The sequence below is a fragment of the Fringilla coelebs genome, assembly GCF_963513975.1.
Source record: "Fringilla coelebs genome assembly, chromosome: 13".
NCBI lineage: Eukaryota > Metazoa > Chordata > Aves > Passeriformes > Fringillidae > Fringilla > Fringilla coelebs.
Genome location: NC_140039.1, coordinates 3,215,812 through 3,241,875, shown reverse-complemented (window position 1 = coordinate 3,241,875; position 26,064 = coordinate 3,215,812). Strand labels below are relative to the sequence as shown.

The 26,064-nt window shown below is 54.7% G+C and overlaps 2 protein-coding genes across 2 annotated transcripts; both read right to left on the bottom strand.

The window, feature by feature from the left end:
- Window positions 1–1,084: 1,084 nt before the first annotated feature.
- Window positions 1,085–8,874, bottom strand: LOC311158686 (EF-hand and coiled-coil domain-containing protein 1-like; the record flags this gene model as incomplete). The annotated part of the gene is made up of 5 exons (XM_084214257.1): window positions 1,085–1,345; window positions 1,846–1,946; window positions 6,330–6,421; window positions 6,586–6,992; window positions 8,239–8,874. 5 exons carry the CDS (start codon window positions 8,872–8,874, stop codon window positions 1,085–1,087), a joined length of 1,497 nt encoding a protein of 498 aa, XP_084070383.1.
- A 9,065-nt stretch (window positions 8,875–17,939) lies between these two features.
- On the bottom strand, window positions 17,940–25,729 carry LOC311158685 (EF-hand and coiled-coil domain-containing protein 1-like; the record flags this gene model as incomplete). The annotated part of the gene is made up of 5 exons (XM_084214256.1): window positions 17,940–18,200; window positions 18,701–18,801; window positions 23,185–23,276; window positions 23,441–23,847; window positions 25,094–25,729. 5 exons carry the CDS (start codon window positions 25,727–25,729, stop codon window positions 17,940–17,942), a joined length of 1,497 nt encoding a protein of 498 aa, XP_084070382.1.
- Window positions 25,730–26,064: the final 335 nt, after the last annotated feature.

Here is a 26,064-nt window from a genome sequence, read left to right as displayed (position 1 = left end):
CCAGTAAGGCTGCTTCATCTGTCTCAATACAAAAAAAAGACTGAAAAGAATCCGAGATCCTCAAGACCAACACTATATACAGGAACCTCCAGGTATTGGGAAAAAACGAAGGAAACTGTAGTGTGCAATTCACAGAGGTAACCTGGAATTTATTGGTGGATTTGTTGGAAACTTTCTGAGAGCAGGGGGCCAGGGCCAGGGCTGGCAGTGGCTGCTCAGGGATGGCTTTGGCCCCCGTCCCTCGAAGCAGCGCCTGCCCAAGCAGCTGCGCTGCCCCTGGGCTCTCCTCCCGGCCTGCTGGGCTTTGTTGGGTGGCACAGCCGCTGCCCAGGGGCGCCAAGGTGCCTGCAGGGCCCAGCTCTGGGGGAAACGGAGAGCGTCCTGCCCGGATCCACCGTGCTGCCAGCTCAGCAGCGCAGCCCAGCACGGGCTCACACTCCCCATTGCTCCCACAGGTGCAGCCGGCCCCACAGCACGAGTTCCTGATTCCCAGAAGGGAATTGGCTTCTGTCAGGGAACACACTGCTGGCTAGAGTTAATGACTAGTGGGGCTTTTCTATGGCATGCAGGTGACGGGGGACCCGTGTAAGGCTGGCAGATGACCGGGCTCCGTCGTGCGGCACACGAGCTGGAGAGGGGGTGTTGTGCCTGTCGGGTGTTGCAGTAAGAGACGCGGGGCTTTGGGTCCTTTGTAAGTGGTGCTTGTGGATGGGGTTCCTCATGAGGTTCTTAGAGGATTTGGGATCTTTTCTATGGTACACAGGTGACTGGAGACATCTGTAAGGCTGGCAGGGGCTTGACTTCCTTGGGATGAATGTGGCGGTTTAGTGCTTGCCATCATGGCCTGGAGAGGAGCCAAGTTCTTGCTAAGGTGGGCAGGAGGCTGGGCTGTTTTGTGAGGCACACAGGGATATTTTGGGGTCTGTGCATTGGTGTGCATGGATTCCTTCTGAAGCACACAGGGATATTTTGGGATCTGTGCTGTGGGGTGCAGGGATCCCTCATGAGGCACACGGGGATATTCTGGGAACTCTGCTGGGGTTGCAGGGATCCCTCATGAGGCACAAAGGAGTATTGATGGTCTCTAGGGAGGTTTGCAGGAGTCCCTCATGCGCTGTGCTGCGGGGATTTTCAGTCTTTTCAGCGCAGCAAAGGGCCACTGTCGGTCGAGGTTGGGCAGAGTCGGCAGGGAGCTTCCCGCAAAGCCCTGGGCCCGGGCTGCGGGCCCGGCGGGCGGGCAGGGCCCATCCTTGGGGGCCGGGCGGGGCCTCAGGAGCCGCCGCGCCCCTGTCGGGCCAGCTGCGGCCCCGGCGGGGAAGGGCCGCGGGCCCGGGCTGCCATGGGGCTGCCGAGCAGCGCGGCAGGTGCAACAAGGGCCTCGCTACGCCCTGGCCCTGTGCTGCAGCCCAACGCATTTACAGCCGCGGCCGTGCCCTGCGGCACAGGAGGCACCCGGGGCTACAGGGCAGAGGCAGAGCACGGTGGGGAGGAGAAAGAGCAGGGACAAGAATTGCCCTGAAAAGGCAGAGGCGCTCTGGGGCCCGCTCCTGGCCAGGGACCCTGCCCAGAGCCGTCCCCTGCTCGCCGGGGCCGTGAGGGGCAGCTGTGCAGCTGGGCCAAGCTGTGCCAGCAGCTCCAGCCGTGCTGGGGAGCCTTGCCAGCTCTGGGCCCTGCTGTGCAGGAGGGTCCCTGTGTGCCACTGGCAGCTGGGGCCTCAGCCACCTCCTCTCTCCACAGGTGCTCTTGTGAATCTCCAGAAGAGCCAAGCAACTTGTGAAAGGAGATCTGGGCTCCTAATCCCTACTATTCACGGCTTATCCTATGTGGGATCATCTGGGCCTGCACCTCCTCCAGTGGCATGCCCAGGAAAAGAGGGAAGCCTTCAGTAGGTGCTTGCCTTGAGAACAGTGCAGTGAGGCTGGACTCTGACGGAAGTGCTTCAGAGCCTGAGGCATCAGCTCAGAGCTCGACAGACACTGGGCCTGGGGCAGCCCCAGATCTCTTAGGAGCAGAGTGGGGATTTGCCCCACAGGCCTCATCTTTTCACCCAGGGACGCATGGTGGACGCACACAGAAGATGGTTCAGCACTGTTGCTGCTCCCTGAGTGTTATGTTTGGTCCCAGAGCCCCGTGGTCGCACAGCAGCACAAGGAGCCACCAGTCAGTCCTTGAGCACAACTGTTGCAGCAGCAGCGGCGGTGGCAGCAGCGGTGCTGGCGTTGGCACAGCGGTGTCAGGACAGCGGTGGCAGCAAGAGCTGCGCGACTGGCAGAGGGCAAGGCACCATGGCCCTTGCTCTGCGCCTCTTCCTGCTGCTCCTCCTGGCCGTGGCCCTGCCTGCCAGGGCTGCCCAGGCTGCTCCGCTGCCAGCGCGGGGAGCAGATGAGCCGGCAGCCTGGCTCCCCTGTCCCGGGACAGCGCTCCCTGCTCCCCGGGAAGCGCTGGGCATGGTTTTCCCCAGGCCTTTAGGGAGGGTTTCCTCTGGGGGAGGGAGAGGGCCCCCACGGGCCTGGGGCTGGGCCTTTTTCCTTTCCATGGATGATTCAGCAGAGAGGGTGGAGAGATACCAGGAGCCAACCCAGAGTTCCCATCTGGCCCCTGTGCAGCTTTGGCCTTGTCCATTCACATCTGGCTCCCACAGCCTTATCCAACCCCTTTTCAGTGTCAGTTTCCCTGAGGCAGAGGGCGTGGAAGCAGCAGTGGGCCTGCGAGGCTGCTGTGGATCCCTTCCCGGTGTGTTGGGCACGGGAGCTGGACAATGTGATGCTCTAGAACCACAGGGCTCCGTGACCCCAGAGCCTTTTCTGACCTCAGAGCCTGCTCTGATCTCTCAATCCTGCTGTGACCTCATGGCCTTGGTGGGGACTGACCTCAGCACTGGAATTTTCCTTCCTGGGGAGGGAGCTTGTTCTGCCTGGCAGTTGTGTCCAAGGGCTGGGCCTGTCCCCCCAAGTCGAGCTCACTGCTCTGTGTTCTGGGCACTGGCACAGGAGATCACATCCAAGGATTCCTGAGCTCCTCAGGCACTGTCAGCTCCAGCCCAAGATGCTGAGGAGTGAGTGATCTCTGGCTGGAGACAAGTGCCACATTCCCTCCTGTCAGCAGCTTCCCAGCTGGAAGTTTGGCACCTTGGGGTGGCCATGGCTAACACAGCCCTTTGGTTTCACAGCCCAGGTGAAGCCTTTACTTCAGCATTTGCTCTTCATGTGCAATTTAAGGCTCTGCTTCCTCTTGTGGTCCTCAAAGGGCACAGTCAGTCAATAAAACAGCAGGGAAAACCACCCAGCCTCTTCAATGCTTTGATATGCCAAAGGAAACCTTGAGGAGCACAGGGTGTGTCTGTGCTGCCTGACCAAGCCAGAGGCCTTCCATGAAGGAGTGGCTGCCTCAGTGCACAAGGGAAGAGCTAGAGATGCCACCAGCCTGGACTTCTGTAATGCCCTGGACACATCAGCCTTGCCCAGCATCCTTGTCCCTCCCTTGGTGAGCTGTGGATCTGATGGAGGCACAGTTTGGAGAATGAGGAATTGCCTGGCAGGTCACAGACAGGGGGTTGTGGTCAATGGCTCAGAGGCCTGATGGATGTCAGTGACCAGTGGTGTCCCTCAGGGTGACCGCGAAACCCCCCTGGACACTGGGAACTCAGTGTCCTGATGGTGCTGCTGGACAGGAGAGCTGGAGGTGCCTCCCTGTGCTGGGTTGTACAATAGGTGTGTATTCTATTTGCCATCTGTTAAGAGGTGGGGCAGGTATCTTCTCTTCATGAGACAGTTTTCTTTATCTCTTCCACAAACCCATCCTCCATCCAGGAGATATTTTCTGTTAATGGGCCAGCGAGTGTCCCTGCATGGCTGATAAAATTCCATCATCCCATCGGAAGAAGCTCCACCCAGGGGAGGAGCCAAGCATTCCTATCCAGACAGAATCTGAGGTTTTGGGACACCACAGCAGCCGTTTTCCTACTGCATTCCCAGAGGAAGACCAGGCCCTTCTAAACCACCACTGGAACTTCAGAGGAAAACTCAAGGCCATGGTTGGGATTTTAGATCAGTGATTGCAAGTAGGTCTCAGATGAAGGTCTAGAAGAGGGATTTGAATAATAAAAGAGCTTTTAAAATCTGAACCTAAAAGAAGAAAGCATTTCCTCGATAAATATGAAACTATAAACAGGAACAGTGTGTAAAGCTCATAGCTTGGACTCATTCTTGAATATGATCCTCTCTGGAAGAAATTGGACTTTAGCTGGAGGAAGCCTGTGGCTCACCAAGCCAGTCAGGGTGAATTCTCAGGAGAGATATCTGCAATTGTCAATGCTTTCTGCAGATCACCCAAATCCCCCCCGTTCCTCTCCAGCCCTACCTTGCAGCATTAGCTCTTGCCAACTCCAGACCCTGCTCACAAACTCTGTGTGGCAGCTGGCAGGGGAGAAAACTGTTCACTAGAAAGGTGACTGAAACACAGGCAGGCTTTAACAGTACAGCAACTGAAACAAAACCTGACTTAACCAACAGGGCAATGACACTCTTGCCAAGTGACAGAACCCTGTGGATTCCCAGCTGTCCCTCCCTCTCCATGCCTCAGCCAACCCATCTCTTCCCCTCACCAAGCACTCCCAGCAGCTCACCCGAGCCACACCCATGGATGAGGGCTCCTGCACATCAGAAGGTGATTCTCTCGGAGCAGGAGGCCTCTGGGCTGCCTGAGCACCGGTGGGAGCAAGCAGAGGGAGTGGGACAAGCTGGGACAGCCAAGGCTGTGTGGGGCAGAGCTGCTGCTGAACACTTTCCCCACCCTAACACACAGCCCTGCACTGCTTATTCACCATTTTGTGCCAGTTTGGGCACCTCTTGTGCCACTCTGGGAACATGTGGAGCGATGGGATTCCATGTGTTACGGAATATGAGCACAGGCATGCAAGTCCCAATTATCATTATGCATCTCTGAGTTACACTGTTTGCACCAAGAGCTGTTTCACTGGACGGGGAGCTGCAGGTGCTTTGTGGCCAACAGAGAATCTCAAGGGGTGGAAGCTGGCCTGGGCCTCTGCTAAAGTGCCACAGGGCTAAAAAAGGGGTGTAGTTCCCAAATGGTCAGTCCAGCACCATTCCTGAGCTTGACACTCACTTTAAATTAGCATGCAATTTAAAAGTAGGTATTACAAATGAAGGTTGTCTTACAAGAAACATGTCATTTACATTTCTAAATTTGCACTCTTTGTTTTGATGTAACCCATGAAGTTCCTGCACTGCAAGGCCAGTGGATGTTGTTCATTGCCTTTAACCTGTTTCAAGGTGATCTTTTTTTATCCTTCATCGTACTTTGGAAAAGCAATTCCACAGGACAAGAACCCATCTTAGATCTTTGGTGCTCATGCCAAGGAGAAGGTGACAGCCCTGACAAGCTGTGTGATCCCTTTTAGCACCAGGACTTGTGTCACTCCTCCAGAGACCCCTGACAGTCACCTTGAATGTTACGTGCCCTCGCAGTGGTTTTTAAATCCTATGAACGTTTAAAGAAATGCTTCTATTTTCTTTGATCTTCTGCAACCATGCATGTATTAACATACAAATGCTGGCAGAAAGACACTGGACAAAATGGTTATTTTTAGAATTTCCTCACTTCATAAAACAGTACAATAGCAAGGATGCCACAAATAACTCACTATGAATTCTTCTTATAAGCAAACAGAGGAAGTGTGAGTTTAGGAAGAGGCAAGGACTTCAGAAGATGCAATTTATTAAAATACTAGATTTAGTAGTGTAAGTAAAAATATGTCTAGAAATACTGGTTTTGCTTTGGGTCAGTGGAAATATAAACTAGATTTTATTGCATAGGTCAGTCTGAAACTTGGGCAGAGATGACTAACACTTAATAACCACCGGTGAGTGCAAGTTTGGTCTGAGATTAAAAGCAACAAAAGCAGTGAACTATTAAATTTGTGACCACCTTTCTAACTTCTGGAAGGATTTGTTAATGCCACTACAAAAGTGGGGTTTAGTTGGCTAGTGTTTTTTGTTGAGATTCCCACTCTACTCTTTTGTGGGTTTAGGAACGTTTCAGCTTCTCTCCTCTATTGCCTGTTCTCTCAGTGAAGAAGCAATGAAGTCACAGCAAGTTTCAAACCACAGGCCAGAAGTTGTCCTTGTGTGCTTTTCCCCAGTTCTGAGGACAAGCTGAAGAGCTTGAATATGAAATGGAGAGTCAGCCATCTGATTACAGCTGGCTTGGGATGGGACCTACGGACCAGGAAAGGCAGCGAAAGAAGTGTGTTGACAATGGTTTCTGAAGGAGTGTCAGCAGTTTGTGTTGGGGCTTTCCTGAAGCATTACCATGCTGAGTCCTGTTGTTGTGTGTCTGAGGAGTGACTTCAGCTCTCTGTAGATCAGCATCCTGACTTTGGCCTGGAAGACTCCTAGATCTCCTAAAGACCCAACCAAGAAAATGGATGAGCAGCTTTTAATTTCCCTCTGGCCAGATTTTACAAGGTGTTTTGGAGATATCTAATAAGCCCCAGCCAGAGATTCTCAAACTCACTTGTGTCCCAACACTGATTTTATAGGCACTTTTTGTCAGACTCCAACCTACCTGTCGTGCTGCAGTTGTGATTCCAGCTGCTGGATGTGTATTTGCAGATGTGGCACCTCCTTAGCTCTCACTTCCAGCTCCTTCACTTTGCCAAGACTGTTCAGGACAGCGTGTCTGGCCTCTTCCACTTTCCTCCTCATCTCTGCCTGCTCCCTCTTCAGGTGACGGTTGCAATCTTCCAGGCTGACCAGAGCTTCCTGAGAGCTCTTCAGCTCCTTCTCCAGCTCCTGACTGAACCTGATGGCTTCTTCAATCTGCCCATCCCTGGAGCTCCGCATGAGCTCCATTTCCTCCAGGACACTCTGGAGGCACTTGGTCTGGGAGTGCTTCTGTGTTAATGGTGTCTTTCTCCCTATGAAGCAGGATCCTCCTTCTGCATGGCTGGCATGGCTCTTCCGCAGTCCCACCTGCAATGACCAGGAGCACAAAGCAGGGAGAAATTGATGGGTTTTAATGAAGACTGGAAAGGGCTGGATTGTGCTTTGTTGGTTTGGTTTTTTTTTGTTTCAGTCACATAGAGTTGATCAGCAACTAACTTTGCCAAATACAAAGACAAGGAAACAATCTCTGAAAAGTAGTTTTTAATACCTAGCTATGCAATTAATTTTCAAACTACACATTACCATGTTATTGCACAAGTTTCGGAGTAGTTTTCATGTCATTACTATGGTCTGTACTCAGGAGTCAGGCAGTCTGCTGAAAAAGATATTTCCAATGAAGTTGTGTTCAGAAGAAGAGAGCAGAGAGCAGCTGGGGGTGTTCTGGAGCTCTCCTCTTTGTCGTTTCCATTCTTCCTGGGACCTCTGACTGGTGACTTTGTGTTTGCTGCTGATTTCCTTTCCCTTTTCCAGAGGAAAATGGTAAAAGTGTCTCTGACCTGCCTTGCTGGACATTGTGAAGACAGCAGTCATCTACTGCAAGTGGAAGTGTCCCAGATGGAGCAGAGTTCTGTGAGTGCTGTGTTAGTATCAAATCCCACCTGGTGAGACCTGCCACAACAATGGGTCCATGCTGCCCTTCCCTGCTCTGCCTGTTCCATGCTATTTCATGCCAGAGGAATTTAACTGCTGTTAAGTGTGTGTACAGCAGAACCAGCCCTGGAATTAATGGGGCTGTGCACAGGAGCCCCAGACTATTCATCAGCCTGCCTGCAGAGCTGGCTCCAACTCTGAACTCTTGTGACCACACTCTAAGGAAAACATCCTTCTAATGTTCCTTACAGGAACTTCTCACTGAGACACTGCTTGTGCTTGTGCAGGCAGGACTCCAAAAGTTCTTTCTCACTTCAAGAAAAACCCTGCACTGGTGTACATCCAGCACATGGTATCAGCACATCCTGACTGCACGTGCAGTAGAAGCAGCAGCAGCATTGTACACCTGGGTTTGTTAAGCTGAACTGCCCTACACTTTTAACAGAGTGCTCACCACAACTATATTGATGGTACACCGGTGCCATACATTCCTGCTTAAAGCCTCCCTGTAACTAAACTTTGCTAAAAAGTTAATGCCGAGGATGAACGAGCAACTTCGGTCTCAGTCTGGCAGTGGAGGGGTTATAAACACTGATTCTGCGAGAGCAGCATCTCTCCTGAAGCACTCGGGGCCAGCCGAGCCGCCCCCGGGAGGCCGGTGCAGAAGCCGGCCCGGACTCACCTGCAGCGCCAGGCACCGCGCATCGCTGCTCTGCAGGGCGGCGCGCATGTCCTCCACCAGCTCCCGCAGGCTGCCGTTCTCCTCCTCCAGCTTGGCCATGCGGTCCTCGGCCTGCTCCAGCGCCACGGTCTCCTCGTAGCACTCCCGGGAGCAGGGCCCCGGCGGCCGCCGCTCGGCGCTGCCCGCGGCTCCGCGGCCGGCGGGCTCGGTGCGGCGGCGGCGGCGGGGGCTGCGCAGGCGGATCTGGGTCTCGATGTGCTCGCTCTCCCGGCCCAGCGGCAGCCGCGGCCCCGCGCGGGTGCTGAAGTGGCCGCAGAGCCGCGCGTGGAACTGGCGGAAGGTGAGCTCGGCCGAGAGCCCGTCCCACAGCCCCGCGCACTCCTCGGGCTCCGCCGCCTCCTCCAGCCCCAGCACCTGGCACAGCGTGCGGAAGTCCTCGCCGGGGATGCGGCCCGAACCGGCGCAGTCCAAGTGGTGGAAGATCTCCTGCAGGTACTGGTCCAGGCCGGTGGCCAGCACGACGATCTCGTTCTCCACGCCGCGGTCCAGCCCGTAGTGGTAGGCGAGGGCGCTGACCAGCCACTGCGTGCGCCGGGCCGGCCGCCCGTAGGGGTCCCAGCCCTCAGGCGGCTCCATCGCGCCCGCCCGGCCCGCGGCGCTGCCCGAGCATCCTGAGCTCCCGCCCGGCCGAGCGCTCGGCCCCGGCCCGCGGCGGGGCGGGACGGGCGGGGCGGGGCCGCCGCCGCTCCAGCGCCGCTCGCCGAGCGCCCGGCTCGCCCCGCAGCGGAGCCGCGTCCGCCTTTGTCCGGCACGAAAGGGGATTCCGGCAAAGCGGCCGGCTGCCACCCTGCTCCGTTTGGCTGCCAAGCCTGCGCCCCAAGTGTCTTTCTCAATTTCTTAACTCATTTCTCCCTTCTGGTTTCTCTTTAACACAAGCAACACAAGAGCATCGCACAATCCACTTTGACAAGTAAGGCTTGTGAACGAGTGAGTGCTTCCACTAAATTAAAATCCCAATGTGCATGAAAGCCGACCTTCTGTTCGCTCAGACCTGCTCACCTCTGTAGATGAGGTGACTTTATGGTGTTGCTGGGTGGGTTTGAAGAGGTCTGGGACAGAGGTGAGCAAGCGTTAAACTCGTTCAAACGAGCTGCCCGAAGCAGTGACTTTAGTCTCTCTTTGGCTGCGGAGTAGGACCGCAGGCAGCAGCACCAGCAGGGCTCCTCCACCAGCAGGGACATGCCAGGAGCCAGGAGGGGACCGTGGCACCAGCCGTGCCCAAGGGCTGAACAGGGTGGCAATGTCAGGTGCTGCTAACAGGCTGCATTAAGAGCCCAGGCAAGGCGTGGTGAACAGCAACCAGTTTGGGAGCCATGCAAGGAGTCCTGCCAAGAGCAAATCGTTCTAATGTTCTCTCTAGGACAAAAAAGAGGCAAACCAATCTGGATGATAGGTGAGGAAAGAGAATTCAACCTCATTTAAAGCGCTGCTCAATTCAGGGTTGGCTTTCTTCTGAGTGAACTGATGCTAAGAAATATTTGCTCACATATGGTGGGGTTTCTCTGCAAACAGGCTTTGATGAGAAATTTCTGACCACATTTGCTTTTGCTCTTTAAGATAAGAACCTGAGTAGCTTTGTTGAGGAATGGAGAATTGTTTGTAGCTCAGGAGGAGCCTGACACACTTTCAGAGGAGTCTGTGAGGAAAAGTCCCCTCAGCCACTGCCAGGGCTGTCTGCCTCCTCTGCAGGCTCAGTATTCTGGGAATTCAAAGAGCCTCAGCTGCCACTATGTCTTCCTCTGAATATTTCTTGTTGTGCAGTACACAGGGAGAATATTTTGTGCTAGATTCTCCTCTGGGCTTTGAGGTAAATCTCAGTAATTCTGGTGATTTTTATGTCCAGATGAACTTTTTATAGATAGCAATGAAAAGGGAAGAAGAAGTACCATAGAAAATTAATTGCTCAAAATGTGAGCGGCCTAACCACACTAAAAATGAAATTTAAACCAAAGAATTTTTTTTATTTTTTTTTTCTTCAGGTAACGTAAAACATGCAGAGCTAGAAAAGTCTTTAAGGGATGCGACCAGCTCCAAGCTGTATGAAAATCAAAGTGGTAAAGGATGAGAAAGGGCATGGGAAAATCTTCAGCCCTTCTTGTTGAAGGTCGAAGAGTATGAAAACTGAGTCTGGCTGTTGCCCATAGGTGACACGTGCTGTTTGTAGAGGAGAGCAGGTGCCCCCAGCTGTTGGTGGCCCAAGCCCTGCGTGGCTGGCCAGTTGCAGTCCTAGCTGGACCAGGGTGGTGAGCTCGGGAGGGGAGGAGGTGGGGGGATCTCAGGAGGCTTCCGCTTCAGGGCCGGGCTGGGGGGCCGTGGGGGAGGCACGGAGGGCTGGTGCTCTGCTTTCTTGGGCAGCTGCTGCTGCCGAGGCCACGTGTGAGAGCTGTCAAAACCGAGGGTCTCTGGGCTCTCTGGGGGAGAGGGAGAGGCATGCCTTCTTGGCCGGGATGCTGGAGCAGCGGCAGCGCGACTGTGGAGAGAGGAGGTGGCTGAGGCCCCAGCTGCCAGTGACACACAGGGACCCTCCTGCACAGCAGGGCCCAGGGCTGGCAAGGCTCCCCAGCACGGCTGGAGCTGCTGGCACAGCTTGGCCCAGCTGCACAGCTGCCCCTCACGGCTCCGGCGAGCAGGGGACGGCTCTGGGCAGGGTCCCTGGCCAGGAGCGGGCCCCAGAGCGCCTCTGCCTTTCCAGGGCAATCTCCTCCCTGCTCTTTCTCCTCCCCACCGTGCTTTGCCTCTGCCCTGTGCCCCTGGGGCTGCTCTTGGCCATGTAGCCTCAGTGGGAGCCAGCCCTGGCTGCAGCCCCAGCCGGCCCCCCAGGACAAGGCCCAGCAATTCAGAGGCCAATGAAAGCACTGGGCAGCAGCAGAACCCTCAGCAGAGTCATTTGGACAGTCATGGACTGGCCACAACTCCACTGCAGCCTCCCTGGGAATGTTAACTGAGTATGAGCAGCCTTTAAAGAAGCTGGAGGGTAGAGATCAACAACAACTTACCGTTTCTTTTCCTTCCACCACCGGAAGCCAACATAACACAGCACCATGGAAAGTGGCACAGTGAACAGTGTGACTACTGTGCCTATCATACAGGACCTGCGCACATCCTGGGGGCAGAAAAGTCTTGGGGTATTCCGTGGATTCTGGGCGTTGGTGTCTGACTTGTCAAGCACTTCTGTGGGAGCAATGGGGAGTGTGAGCCCGTGCTGGGCTGCCCTGCTGAGCTGGCAGCACGGTGGATCCGGGCAGGACGCTCTCCGTTTCCCCCAGAGCTGGGCCCTGCAGGCACCTTGCCGCCCCTGGGCACCGGCTGTGCCACCCAACAAAGCCCAGCAGGCCGGGAGGAGAGCCCGGGGGCAGCGCAGGTGCTTGGGCAGGCGCTGCTGAGAGGGACAGGGGCCAAAGCCATCCCTGAGCAGCCACTGCCAGCCCTGGCCCTCCCTGCCCCGGGACAGCTCCCCCAGCCCCAGGGCACAGAGCCAGGCCCTGTCAGGACCCAGTGCAGCCCCTGCCCAGTCGGGAGCCAGCGCTGGCTCTGGCCCTGGGCTCGCGGCAGGGCTCCCGCTCGGGGCTGCTCCTGTGCCTTGGGCCTCTGGGCTCTCAGCGCCAGCTCTTCAGTAGCTGCAGCGGGAGGGACGTTGGTGCACGAGCCCCGTTTCCCCGGGGCTGTGAACGAGCTCCAGAGGCCTCCAAGCCTCCAGAGGCGCCTCCAGCTTTGGCTGCTGCTGGGCTGTGCAAGGGCAGGCCCTGGGGGAAGAGCTGCTGCCACCCAGCCCCACCGAGGGCTGAGCCTGGCACAGCAATTACCTCCGGTGCCTTTGCCCGTGTCTGGTGCCTCCAGCTTTCCTGCAGCAGGGGCTGGCACAGAGCCATTGCTTCCTATAGGATATGGTGCCTTCTGCACGGACTTTTGCGACATCACTTCAGAAAGGGAAAAGTACAGCTGGATCAGATTCATTCAGCATTTCAGGAGGTGGCAAATTCAGGAGACAATACTTGTCAAAGTCATAGATAAGGATCAGGAAAATGGCCAGGTTATTGGAGCTGGGCCAGGGCCCTCCCTCACTGAAACAGTCCCTACATCTGACCTGCGTGGAAACTGGGAAATTGCAGGGGATCTCAGGGCATGTATGGCCCATGGTGCATTTGGGCTCCCTGTGAGCTGATGGCAAATGCCTTTCTGCAGAGGCTGGGGAGAAGCTGCAGCCAGGCCAGGCTGGGGAACAGCCCTGCATGGCGTGGAAGCAGCTGCGGGGCAGCGAGGCTGCCATGGATCACTTCCCACTGTGCCGGGCATGGCATGTCCAGATGTGCAGCCAAAGCCCCCGGCTGCTGAGCCCCAGGACAAGGCTGAGGGAATGCACCCACCACGGCGCCTCTCCAGGTCACTCAGCATCTGGTCCAGGTGTTTGGCTGCCTCCAAGGATTTCTCATCTCCTGTGTCTTGATATTTCCATCTAGGAGGACCTTAATGGAAAGTAGATCCATTTCTCCTTCAGGCCCGAGTGGCAGTGAGGGCACCTGGGTGATTGGTGCCCTCCAAGCACTCCCTGGGCTCTGCCTTGCACTCACAGCAGGGCCAGGGGGACCACGTGCCTGCAGTGGCTCCACACTGGGATGGAAGAGCCCTTTGTGGGGCAGTTGGGGCGGAAAGGACTCCCTGGATCTGCCAGCAGCTCCAAACCAAGCCCCAGGCAGGGCCAGGGCTTGGCAGTGGCAGCAGGAGCAGCTCAGGCTCCCTGGGGCCGGCACAGGAGCTGTGAAAGGCTCAGCCCCGGGGCACAGCCCTGGGCCCGGCCCCTTCCCTCTCTGCTCTTCTCTGTGGCTGCACAGGGCACACGGAAGGACACACTGGCATTGCACATGGGAGGAAATGGACAGCTAAATGCTCCTTCCTCCCATTGAGAGCCATCCTGTGGGATCACTCAGGGCTCCAGAAGGGAGCAGGGCAAGATGTCCAGTCTCCTTCCACCCTGAGCTTGTATTAAGGGAAAGGGCACATGAGTGAGCTCTTGCCACATGGACAGTGATCATTTTGTCAGGGAAGGCACACAGAGAACTTGCCTCCACCATGCTCTAGATTCTTCAAACTGTCATTCACCAGATTTTCTATATAAGCCATGTCATGATCCCAATCTAGAAGAGAGCAAAGATCAAAACATTTCCATGGTGTGCTGGGATCCCCCTCTGCATTTGGGAATTGGGCACTGCAAGGGGCTCAGGTCGGGCTGTGGCAGCCAGATGGGAATGGACAAGGCCAAAGCTGCACAGGGGCCTGGGGAGCTCTGGGCTGGCTCCTGGTAACTCTCCACCCTCTTTGGAGGCCCTGTGACACATCCCTGGAACGGAAAAAGGCCCAGCCCCAGGCCCGTGGAGGCCCTCTCCCTCCCGCAGAGGAAACCCTCCCTAAAGGCCTGGGGAAAACCATGCCCAGCGCTTCCCGGGGAGCAGGGAGCGCTGTCCCGGGACAGGGGAGCCAGGCTGCCGGCTCACCTGTTGCCCGCGCTGGCAGCGGAGCAGCCTGGGCAGCCCTGGCAGGCAGGGCCACGGCCAGGAGGAGCAGCAGGAAGAGGCGCAGAGCAAGGGCCATGGTGCCTTGCCCTCTGCCAGTCGCGCAGCTCTTGCTGCCACCGCTGTCCTGACACCGCTGTGCCAATGTCAGCACCGCTGCTGCCACCGCCGCTGCTGCCGCAACAGTTGTGCTCAAGGACAACTGGTGGCTCCTTGTGCTGCTGTGCAACCACGGGGCTCTGGCACCTCTGTGAGCTCAGAGCCTGCTGTGACCTCATGGCCAGGGTGGAGTTGTGTGGGGACTTCTTTGGCAGGGAGCTCATCCTGCCCAGCTGCTCTGTCCAAGGGTTGTGACACAGTCCCAGCCCAGCTGATCTCACAGGCTGGGCCATGAAGGGATGGAGAGCAGCCCTGCCAAGAAGGACTTGGCGGTGCTGCTAGATGAGAGGCTGGACAGGAGCCAGCCATGTGCATCCAAAGGAGAGTGCCCAGCAGCTTGACGGAGGTGATTCCACCCTTCTGCTCTGGTGAGACTCCACCTGAGTACTGTGGAAGAGTGTTCCACCACTGGGCCTCTTCTAGCTGGATAACGAGACGGGTCCAGGGTTCCTTCAGGTGAGCAGTCTCGGGCCAGGCAGCTCAGCCTTCAGCATGCCGAGTGTCCAAAGCCTAAGTGCCCTATAGCCTGAAACCTCAGCAAGCACCATGATTATCAGCTCTTAGTGATTTTCAGCTCTTTTATAATTTCAGCTCTTTGCTTGCTCAAGTGGTGGCCTCAGTGGTTTCCACAAAGCAGACGGAGTGAGAGGAAAAGGCAGCCTCGGAGATTCCATGATGGTTTATTTGCAGGGGGTTCGTGAAGGGTTCCGACGGCGGCTCTTCTATCCAGAATAGGCCAGGGTTGCTACTTATAAAGGGTTAGGAGGGATTGAAAACTGACCAATTGTAAGGGTTAGGGAAAACTAAACTATAGGGTCACAGAGAGATAAGCTAGGCCAGAGGACCTAAGTGAAGACTCCAGGCTTAGCTATTCTGACTCAGCATTTCGTTATCTCCAGAGGCTTACATCCTCTACGGTGCCTTAGCCATCTAAGTGTCCGCTACAGAAGAGGTTTTACAGGGACTTCTTTGAGCCATTGAGATGTTTGACAAGAGGATCCATGTTTTGCCCCTGAATTTCCTACCAAGGTCGTTGACATAGAAACCAAGAAAGAAAGAAGGATAAATAAGAGAAACGTGCCACTGCCTATTCCAAGGAGCACTTTGCTTGTCTCTCGTGATCAATGAGCAAAGTGTAAAGTTATGAGCTTTGTAAGAATGTAGAACAAGCATGCATGCTAGAATAAAAACAGGGTTTGAAGCCTTCTGGAAACGCAGTGTGTTTCTTTGTATTGTCTCCATCTCTACCATGACAGAGTACTGCATCCAGCTCTGGGCTCCCCACGCAGGAAGGACATGGCCCTCTTGGATCTAGTCCAGAGGAGGGACAAATGCTTGGAGGGCTGGAGCCCTTCTGCTTTGGAGACAGGCTGGGAGAGCTGGCGGTGTTCAGCCTGGAAGAGAGAAGACTCCAGGGACACCTGACTGCTGCCTTTCAGGACCTTAAGCGGGCTTGTAAAAGAGATGGGACAGAATTTTTAGTAGAGCCTTTTCTGCCAGACCAAGGGGAATGGTTTTAATCTAAAAGAGGGTCGATTCAGACCACACAAAAGAAATCCATTTTTTGCACTGGAGGTTCGGAAACCCTGGCACAGGTTTCCCAGCGAGGTGGACATCCATCCCTGCAGACATTCAAGCTCATGCTCTGAGCAAGCTGACCTAGATAAAGGTGTCCCTGCTTACTGCAGGGACTGCATTGGACTAGATGGCCTTTAAATGTCCCTTCCAAGCCAAGCCAGTCTGTGCTCCTGTGCACCATCAAAGCAGTGCTGGATTAGTGCTGGGGTGATTATGTGGCTCCTGTATTTTGGTACTTGTGTCATTTAGCAATTGGCCACGACAGGGTTCCTGGGCTGGGCAGTGAAATCTGCAAATAACACACAGTGTGCTCAAGGAGAAACAGGAGAGGAGCACGGCTTCCAGTTCAGATAAATGCCAGCATTTTGCTGCCCGTTCCTTGTTAAGAAATAAAGGAATGTCCTGAAGGTCCCTTCATGTGGGTGCATTATTGGCTGTATCTGTGCTTGTGTTCTGTAGAACACAAGGTAAGTTGTGACAGCTTCTTGCCCCATTTGTCACTGGATAAAACCCAAATACTGCATGGCTCCTTGTCTACTTTCTTCCAAGTCAAGGCAAATTTTGTTCATGATTGAGTGGGACATATTCATCTGTTCACAAGGAAATTCTTCTTGCCATTCACACGGTGGCAAGGTTGCTCTGTGGATTTGCTCTTATCAGACTGTAATGAAGGCCTACATCTCACGAGAATGAAAGCTGATGCATTGGGAGGCCAAGTCTGGAGTAATTTGTCCTGGTGTCTGGCACTGTAGAGAGTTGTTCTGGAATTAAATGACATTTGAAGACAGGTGTAGTCTACCATATTCTAGCGTAGTAGAAGTGAAAAAACAGCCTGTGAAACAGGGTTTTACCCTTTCTTCTTCCTCCTTCTCCCAGGAATTTTAATTTCTGAGGTGTAAGCTCTTCATCTTCCTCACAAGCATTGTTTTAATTCAGACAGGTGTGGTGTGAAGCTTGAAGAAATGCTGGTTTATAGCACAAAAACTAATAGTAATCCATTCCCAGGTAAAGCCATGCATTTCCCAAATAACTCTACCTATCCTCAGGGATGTTTCAAAAAGGATCATGGTAGAAGCTGGGAGTGGGGAGAAAGATTGTCATCAAAATTAAAAATACAGCTTTCTGAGATTGTTATATTCCTATACAGAGAGATTAAAAATTGTTCATATATGGAACATTCACTAAGAACTGGATGACAGATTGACAAAATAATAGCTTGGGGAACAAAAAAACCATAAATAAAAATAAGTTTACATGTAGATAATAACTAAATCATCATGCTAAGAAAAAAACCTGACCTGCCAAAACTAAAACCAGTAAGGCTGCTTCATCTGTCTCAATACAAAAAAAAGACTGAAAAGAATCCGAGATCCTCAAGACCAACACTATATACAGGAACCTCCAGGTATTGGGAAAAAACGAAGGAAACTGTAGTGTGCAATTCACAGAGGTAACCTGGAATTTATTGGTGGATTTGTTGGAAACTTTCTGAGAGCAGGGGGCCAGGGCCAGGGCTGGCAGTGGCTGCTCAGGGATGGCTTTGGCCCCCGTCCCTCGAAGCAGCGCCTGCCCAAGCAGCTGCGCTGCCCCTGGGCTCTCCTCCCGGCCTGCTGGGCTTTGTTGGGTGGCACAGCCGCTGCCCAGGGGCGCCAAGGTGCCTGCAGGGCCCAGCTCTGGGGGAAACGGAGAGCGTCCTGCCCGGATCCACCGTGCTGCCAGCTCAGCAGCGCAGCCCAGCACGGGCTCACACTCCCCATTGCTCCCACAGGTGCAGCCGGCCCCACAGCACGAGTTCCTGATTCCCAGAAGGGAATTGGCTTCTGTCAGGGAACACACTGCTGGCTAGAGTTAATGACTAGTGGGGCTTTTCTATGGCATGCAGGTGACGGGGGACCCGTGTAAGGCTGGCAGATGACCGGGCTCCGTCGTGCGGCACACGAGCTGGAGAGGGGGTGTTGTGCCTGTCGGGTGTTGCAGTAAGAGACGCGGGGCTTTGGGTCCTTTGTAAGTGGTGCTTGTGGATGGGGTTCCTCATGAGGTTCTTAGAGGATTTGGGATCTTTTCTATGGTACACAGGTGACTGGAGACATCTGTAAGGCTGGCAGGGGCTTGACTTCCTTGGGATGAATGTGGCGGTTTAGTGCTTGCCATCATGGCCTGGAGAGGAGCCAAGTTCTTGCTAAGGTGGGCAGGAGGCTGGGCTGTTTTGTGAGGCACACAGGGATATTTTGGGGTCTGTGCATTGGTGTGCATGGATTCCTTCTGAAGCACACAGGGATATTTTGGGATCTGTGCTGTGGGGTGCAGGGATCCCTCATGAGGCACACGGGGATATTCTGGGAACTCTGCTGGGGTTGCAGGGATCCCTCATGAGGCACAAAGGAGTATTGATGGTCTCTAGGGAGGTTTGCAGGAGTCCCTCATGCGCTGTGCTGCGGGGATTTTCAGTCTTTTCAGCGCAGCAAAGGGCCACTGTCGGTCGAGGTTGGGCAGAGTCGGCAGGGAGCTTCCCGCAAAGCCCTGGGCCCGGGCTGCGGGCCCGGCGGGCGGGCAGGGCCCATCCTTGGGGGCCGGGCGGGGCCTCAGGAGCCGCCGCGCCCCTGTCGGGCCAGCTGCGGCCCCGGCGGGGAAGGGCCGCGGGCCCGGGCTGCCATGGGGCTGCCGAGCAGCGCGGCAGGTGCAACAAGGGCCTCGCTACGCCCTGGCCCTGTGCTGCAGCCCAACGCATTTACAGCCGCGGCCGTGCCCTGCGGCACAGGAGGCACCCGGGGCTACAGGGCAGAGGCAGAGCACGGTGGGGAGGAGAAAGAGCAGGGACAAGAATTGCCCTGAAAAGGCAGAGGCGCTCTGGGGCCCGCTCCTGGCCAGGGACCCTGCCCAGAGCCGTCCCCTGCTCGCCGGGGCCGTGAGGGGCAGCTGTGCAGCTGGGCCAAGCTGTGCCAGCAGCTCCAGCCGTGCTGGGGAGCCTTGCCAGCTCTGGGCCCTGCTGTGCAGGAGGGTCCCTGTGTGCCACTGGCAGCTGGGGCCTCAGCCACCTCCTCTCTCCACAGGTGCTCTTGTGAATCTCCAGAAGAGCCAAGCAACTTGTGAAAGGAGATCTGGGCTCCTAATCCCTACTATTCACGGCTTATCCTATGTGGGATCATCTGGGCCTGCACCTCCTCCAGTGGCATGCCCAGGAAAAGAGGGAAGCCTTCAGTAGGTGCTTGCCTTGAGAACAGTGCAGTGAGGCTGGACTCTGACGGAAGTGCTTCAGAGCCTGAGGCATCAGCTCAGAGCTCGACAGACACTGGGCCTGGGGCAGCCCCAGATCTCTTAGGAGCAGAGTGGGGATTTGCCCCACAGGCCTCATCTTTTCACCCAGGGACGCATGGTGGACGCACACAGAAGATGGTTCAGCACTGTTGCTGCTCCCTGAGTGTTATGTTTGGTCCCAGAGCCCCGTGGTCACACAGCAGCACAAGGAGCCACCAGTCAGTCCTTGAGCACAACTGTTGCAGCAGCAGCGGCGGTGGCAGCAGCGGTGCTGGCGTTGGCACAGCGGTGTCAGGACAGCGGTGGCAGCAAGAGCTGCGCGACTGGCAGAGGGCAAGGCACCATGGCCCTTGCTCTGCGCCTCTTCCTGCTGCTCCTCCTGGCCGTGGCCCTGCCTGCCAGGGCTGCCCAGGCTGCTCCGCTGCCAGCGCGGGGAGCAGATGAGCCGGCAGCCTGGCTCCCCTGTCCCGGGACAGCGCTCCCTGCTCCCCGGGAAGCGCTGGGCATGGTTTTCCCCAGGCCTTTAGGGAGGGTTTCCTCTGGGGGAGGGAGAGGGCCCCCACGGGCCTGGGGCTGGGCCTTTTTCCTTTCCATGGATGATTCAGCAGAGAGGGTGGAGAGATACCAGGAGCCAACCCAGAGTTCCCATCTGGCCCCTGTGCAGCTTTGGCCTTGTCCATTCACATCTGGCTCCCACAGCCTTATCCAACCCCTTTTCAGTGTCAGTTTCCCTGAGGCAGAGGGCGTGGAAGCAGCAGTGGGCCTGCGAGGCTGCTGTGGATCCCTTCCCGGTGTGTTGGGCACGGGAGCTGGACAATGTGATGCTCTAGAACCACAGGGCTCCGTGACCCCAGAGCCTTTTCTGACCTCAGAGCCTGCTCTGATCTCTCAATCCTGCTGTGACCTCATGGCCTTGGTGGGGACTGACCTCAGCACTGGAATTTTCCTTCCTGGGGAGGGAGCTTGTTCTGCCTGGCAGTTGTGTCCAAGGGCTGGGCCTGTCCCCCCAAGTCGAGCTCACTGCTCTGTGTTCTGGGCACTGGCACAGGAGATCACATCCAAGGATTCCTGAGCTCCTCAGGCACTGTCAGCTCCAGCCCAAGATGCTGAGGAGTGAGTGATCTCTGGCTGGAGACAAGTGCCACATTCCCTCCTGTCAGCAGCTTCCCAGCTGGAAGTTTGGCACCTTGGGGTGGCCATGGCTAACACAGCCCTTTGGTTTCACAGCCCAGGTGAAGCCTTTACTTCAGCATTTGCTCTTCATGTGCAATTTAAGGCTCTGCTTCCTCTTGTGGTCCTCAAAGGGCACAGTCAGTCAATAAAACAGCAGGGAAAACCACCCAGCCTCTTCAATGCTTTGATATGCCAAAGGAAACCTTGAGGAGCACAGGGTGTGTCTGTGCTGCCTGACCAAGCCAGAGGCCTTCCATGAAGGAGTGGCTGCCTCAGTGCACAAGGGAAGAGCTAGAGATGCCACCAGCCTGGACTTCTGTAATGCCCTGGACACATCAGCCTTGCCCAGCATCCTTGTCCCTCCCTTGGTGAGCTGTGGATCTGATGGAGGCACAGTTTGGAGAATGAGGAATTGCCTGGCAGGTCACAGACAGGGGGTTGTGGTCAATGGCTCAGAGGCCTGATGGATGTCAGTGACCAGTGGTGTCCCTCAGGGTGACCGCGAAACCCCCCTGGACACTGGGAACTCAGTGTCCTGATGGTGCTGCTGGACAGGAGAGCTGGAGGTGCCTCCCTGTGCTGGGTTGTACAATAGGTGTGTATTCTATTTGCCATCTGTTAAGAGGTGGGGCAGGTATCTTCTCTTCATGAGACAGTTTTCTTTATCTCTTCCACAAACCCATCCTCCATCCAGGAGATATTTTCTGTTAATGGGCCAGCGAGTGTCCCTGCATGGCTGATAAAATTCCATCATCCCATCGGAAGAAGCTCCACCCAGGGGAGGAGCCAAGCATTCCTATCCAGACAGAATCTGAGGTTTTGGGACACCACAGCAGCCGTTTTCCTACTGCATTCCCAGAGGAAGACCAGGCCCTTCTAAACCACCACTGGAACTTCAGAGGAAAACTCAAGGCCATGGTTGGGATTTTAGATCAGTGATTGCAAGTAGGTCTCAGATGAAGGTCTAGAAGAGGGATTTGAATAATAAAAGAGCTTTTAAAATCTGAACCTAAAAGAAGAAAGCATTTCCTCGATAAATATGAAACTATAAACAGGAACAGTGTGTAAAGCTCATAGCTTGGACTCATTCTTGAATATGATCCTCTCTGGAAGAAATTGGACTTTAGCTGGAGGAAGCCTGTGGCTCACCAAGCCAGTCAGGGTGAATTCTCAGGAGAGATATCTGCAATTGTCAGTGCTTTCTGCAGATCACCCAAATCCCCCCCGTTCCTCTCCAGCCCTACCTTGCAGCATTAGCTCTTGCCAACTCCAGACCCTGCTCACAAACTCTGTGTGGCAGCTGGCAGGGGAGAAAACTGTTCACTAGAAAGGTGACTGAAACACAGGCAGGCTTTAACAGTACAGCAACTGAAACAAAACCTGACTTAACCAACAGGGCAATGACACTCTTGCCAAGTGACAGAACCCTGTGGATTCCCAGCTGTCCCTCCCTCTCCATGCCTCAGCCAACCCATCTCTTCCCCTCACCAAGCACTCCCAGCAGCTCACCCGAGCCACACCCATGGATGAGGGCTCCTGCACATCAGAAGGTGATTCTCTCGGAGCAGGAGGCCTCTGGGCTGCCTGAGCACCGGTGGGAGCAAGCAGAGGGAGTGGGACAAGCTGGGACAGCCAAGGCTGTGTGGGGCAGAGCTGCTGCTGAACACTTTCCCCACCCTAACACACAGCCCTGCACTGCTTATTCACCATTTTGTGCCAGTTTGGGCACCTCTTGTGCCACTCTGGGAACATGTGGAGCGATGGGATTCCATGTGTTACGGAATATGAGCACAGGCATGCAAGTCCCAATTATCATTATGCATCTCTGAGTTACACTGTTTGCACCAAGAGCTGTTTCACTGGACGGGGAGCTGCAGGTGCTTTGTGGCCAACAGAGAATCTCAAGGGGTGGAAGCTGGCCTGGGCCTCTGCTAAAGTGCCACAGGGCTAAAAAAGGGGTGTAGTTCCCAAATGGTCAGTCCAGCACCATTCCTGAGCTTGACACTCACTTTAAATTAGCATGCAATTTAAAAGTAGGTATTACAAATGAAGGTTGTCTTACAAGAAACATGTCATTTACATTTCTAAATTTGCACTCTTTGTTTTGATGTAACCCATGAAGTTCCTGCACTGCAAGGCCAGTGGATGTTGTTCATTGCCTTTAACCTGTTTCAAGGTGATCTTTTTTTATCCTTCATCGTACTTTGGAAAAGCAATTCCACAGGACAAGAACCCATCTTAGATCTTTGGTGCTCATGCCAAGGAGAAGGTGACAGCCCTGACAAGCTGTGTGATCCCTTTTAGCACCAGGACTTGTGTCACTCCTCCAGAGACCCCTGACAGTCACCTTGAATGTTACGTGCCCTCGCAGTGGTTTTTAAATCCTATGAACGTTTAAAGAAATGCTTCTATTTTCTTTGATCTTCTGCAACCATGCATGTATTAACATACAAATGCTGGCAGAAAGACACTGGACAAAATGGTTATTTTTAGAATTTCCTCACTTCATAAAACAGTACAATAGCAAGGATGCCACAAATAACTCACTATGAATTCTTCTTATAAGCAAACAGAGGAAGTGTGAGTTTAGGAAGAGGCAAGGACTTCAGAAGATGCAATTTATTAAAATACTAGATTTAGTAGTGTAAGTAAAAATATGTCTAGAAATACTGGTTTTGCTTTGGGTCAGTGGAAATATAAACTAGATTTTATTGCATAGGTCAGTCTGAAACTTGGGCAGAGATGACTAACACTTAATAACCACCGGTGAGTGCAAGTTTGGTCTGAGATTAAAAGCAACAAAAGCAGTGAACTATTAAATTTGTGACCACCTTTCTAACTTCTGGAAGGATTTGTTAATGCCACTACAAAAGTGGGGTTCAGTTGGCTAGTGTTTTTTGTTGAGATTCCCACTCTACTCTTTTGTGGGTTTAGGAACGTTTCAGCTTCTCTCCTCTATTGCCTGTTCTCTCAGTGAAGAAGCAATGAAGTCACAGCAAGTTTCAAACCACAGGCCAGAAGTTGTCCTTGTGTGCTTTTCCCCAGTTCTGAGGACAAGCTGAAGAGCTTGAATATGAAATGGAGAGTCAGCCATCTGATTACAGCTGGCTTGGGATGGGACCTACGGACCAGGAAAGGCAGCGAAAGAAGTGTGTTGACAATGGTTTCTGAAGGAGTGTCAGCAGTTTGTGTTGGGGCTTTCCTGAAGCATTACCATGCTGAGTCCTGTTGTTGTGTGTCTGAGGAGTGACTTCAGCTCTCTGTAGATCAGCATCCTGACTTTGGCCTGGAAGACTCCTAGATCTCCTAAAGACCCAACCAAGAAAATGGATGAGCAGCTTTTAATTTCCCTCTGGCCAGATTTTACAAGGTGTTTTGGAGATATCTAATAAGCCCCAGCCAGAGATTCTCAAACTCACTTGTGTCCCAACACTGATTTTATAGGCACTTTTTGTCAGACTCCAACCTACCTGTCGTGCTGCAGTTGTGATTCCAGCTGCTGGATGTGTATTTGCAGATGTGGCACCTCCTTAGCTCTCACTTCCAGCTCCTTCACTTTGCCAAGACTGTTCAGGACAGCGTGTCTGGCCTCTTCCACTTTCCTCCTCATCTCTGCCTGCTCCCTCTTCAGGTGACGGTTGCAATCTTCCAGGCTGACCAGAGCTTCCTGAGAGCTCTTCAGCTCCTTCTCCAGCTCCTGACTGAACCTGATGGCTTCTTCAATCTGCCCATCCCTGGAGCTCCGCATGAGCTCCATTTCCTCCAGGACACTCTGGAGGCACTTGGTCTGGGAGTGCTTCTGTGTTAATGGTGTCTTTCTCCCTATGAAGCAGGATCCTCCTTCTGCATGGCTGGCATGGCTCTTCCGCAGTCCCACCTGCAATGACCAGGAGCACAAAGCAGGGAGAAATTGATGGGTTTTAATGAAGACTGGAAAGGGCTGGATTGTGCTTTGTTGGTTTGGTTTTTTTTTGTTTCAGTCACATAGAGTTGATCAGCAACTAACTTTGCCAAATACAAAGACAAGGAAACAATCTCTGAAAAGTAGTTTTTAATACCTAGCTATGCAATTAATTTTCAAACTACACATTACCATGTTATTGCACAAGTTTCGGAGTAGTTTTCATGTCATTACTATGGTCTGTACTCAGGAGTCAGGCAGTCTGCTGAAAAAGATATTTCCAATGAAGTTGTGTTCAGAAGAAGAGAGCAGAGAGCAGCTGGGGGTGTTCTGGAGCTCTCCTCTTTGTCGTTTCCATTCTTCCTGGGACCTCTGACTGGTGACTTTGTGTTTGCTGCTGATTTCCTTTCCCTTTTCCAGAGGAAAATGGTAAAAGTGTCTCTGACCTGCCTTGCTGGACATTGTGAAGACAGCAGTCATCTACTGCAAGTGGAAGTGTCCCAGATGGAGCAGAGTTCTGTGAGTGCTGTGTTAGTATCAAATCCCACCTGGTGAGACCTGCCACAACAATGGGTCCATGCTGCCCTTCCCTGCTCTGCCTGTTCCATGCTATTTCATGCCAGAGGAATTTAACTGCTGTTAAGTGTGTGTACAGCAGAACCAGCCCTGGAATTAATGGGGCTGTGCACAGGAGCCCCAGACTATTCATCAGCCTGCCTGCAGAGCTGGCTCCAACTCTGAACTCTTGTGACCACACTCTAAGGAAAACATCCTTCTAATGTTCCTTACAGGAACTTCTCACTGAGACACTGCTTGTGCTTGTGCAGGCAGGACTCCAAAAGTTCTTTCTCACTTCAAGAAAAACCCTGCACTGGTGTACATCCAGCACATGGTATCAGCACATCCTGACTGCACGTGCAGTAGAAGCAGCAGCAGCATTGTACACCTGGGTTTGTTAAGCTGAACTGCCCTACACTTTTAACAGAGTGCTCACCACAACTATATTGATGGTACACCGGTGCCATACATTCCTGCTTAAAGCCTCCCTGTAACTAAACTTTGCTAAAAAGTTAATGCCGAGGATGAACGAGCAACTTCGGTCTCAGTCTGGCAGTGGAGGGGTTATAAACACTGATTCTGCGAGAGCAGCATCTCTCCTGAAGCACTCGGGGCCAGCCGAGCCGCCCCCGGGAGGCCGGTGCAGAAGCCGGCCCGGACTCACCTGCAGCGCCAGGCACCGCGCATCGCTGCTCTGCAGGGCGGCGCGCATGTCCTCCACCAGCTCCCGCAGGCTGCCGTTCTCCTCCTCCAGCTTGGCCATGCGGTCCTCGGCCTGCTCCAGCGCCACGGTCTCCTCGTAGCACTCCCGGGAGCAGGGCCCCGGCGGCCGCCGCTCGGCGCTGCCCGCGGCTCCGCGGCCGGCGGGCTCGGTGCGGCGGCGGCGGCGGGGGCTGCGCAGGCGGATCTGGGTCTCGATGTGCTCGCTCTCCCGGCCCAGCGGCAGCCGCGGCCCCGCGCGGGTGCTGAAGTGGCCGCAGAGCCGCGCGTGGAACTGGCGGAAGGTGAGCTCGGCCGAGAGCCCGTCCCACAGCCCCGCGCACTCCTCGGGCTCCGCCGCCTCCTCCAGCCCCAGCACCTGGCACAGCGTGCGGAAGTCCTCGCCGGGGATGCGGCCCGAACCGGCGCAGTCCAAGTGGTGGAAGATCTCCTGCAGGTACTGGTCCAGGCCGGTGGCCAGCACGACGATCTCGTTCTCCACGCCGCGGTCCAGCCCGTAGTGGTAGGCGAGGGCGCTGACCAGCCACTGCGTGCGCCGGGCCGGCCGCCCGTAGGGGTCCCAGCCCTCAGGCGGCTCCATCGCGCCCGCCCGGCCCGCGGCGCTGCCCGAGCATCCTGAGCTCCCGCCCGGCCGAGCGCTCGGCCCCGGCCCGCGGCGGGGCGGGACGGGCGGGGCGGGGCCGCCGCCGCTCCAGCGCCGCTCGCCGAGCGCCCGGCTCGCCCCGCAGCGGAGCCGCGTCCGCCTTTGTCCGGCACGAAAGGGGATTCCGGCAAAGCGGCCGGCTGCCACCCTGCTCCGTTTGGCTGCCAAGCCTGCGCCCCAAGTGTCTTTCTCAATTTCTTAACTCATTTCTCCCTTCTGGTTTCTCTTTAACACAAGCAACACAAGAGCATCGCACAATCCACTTTGACAAG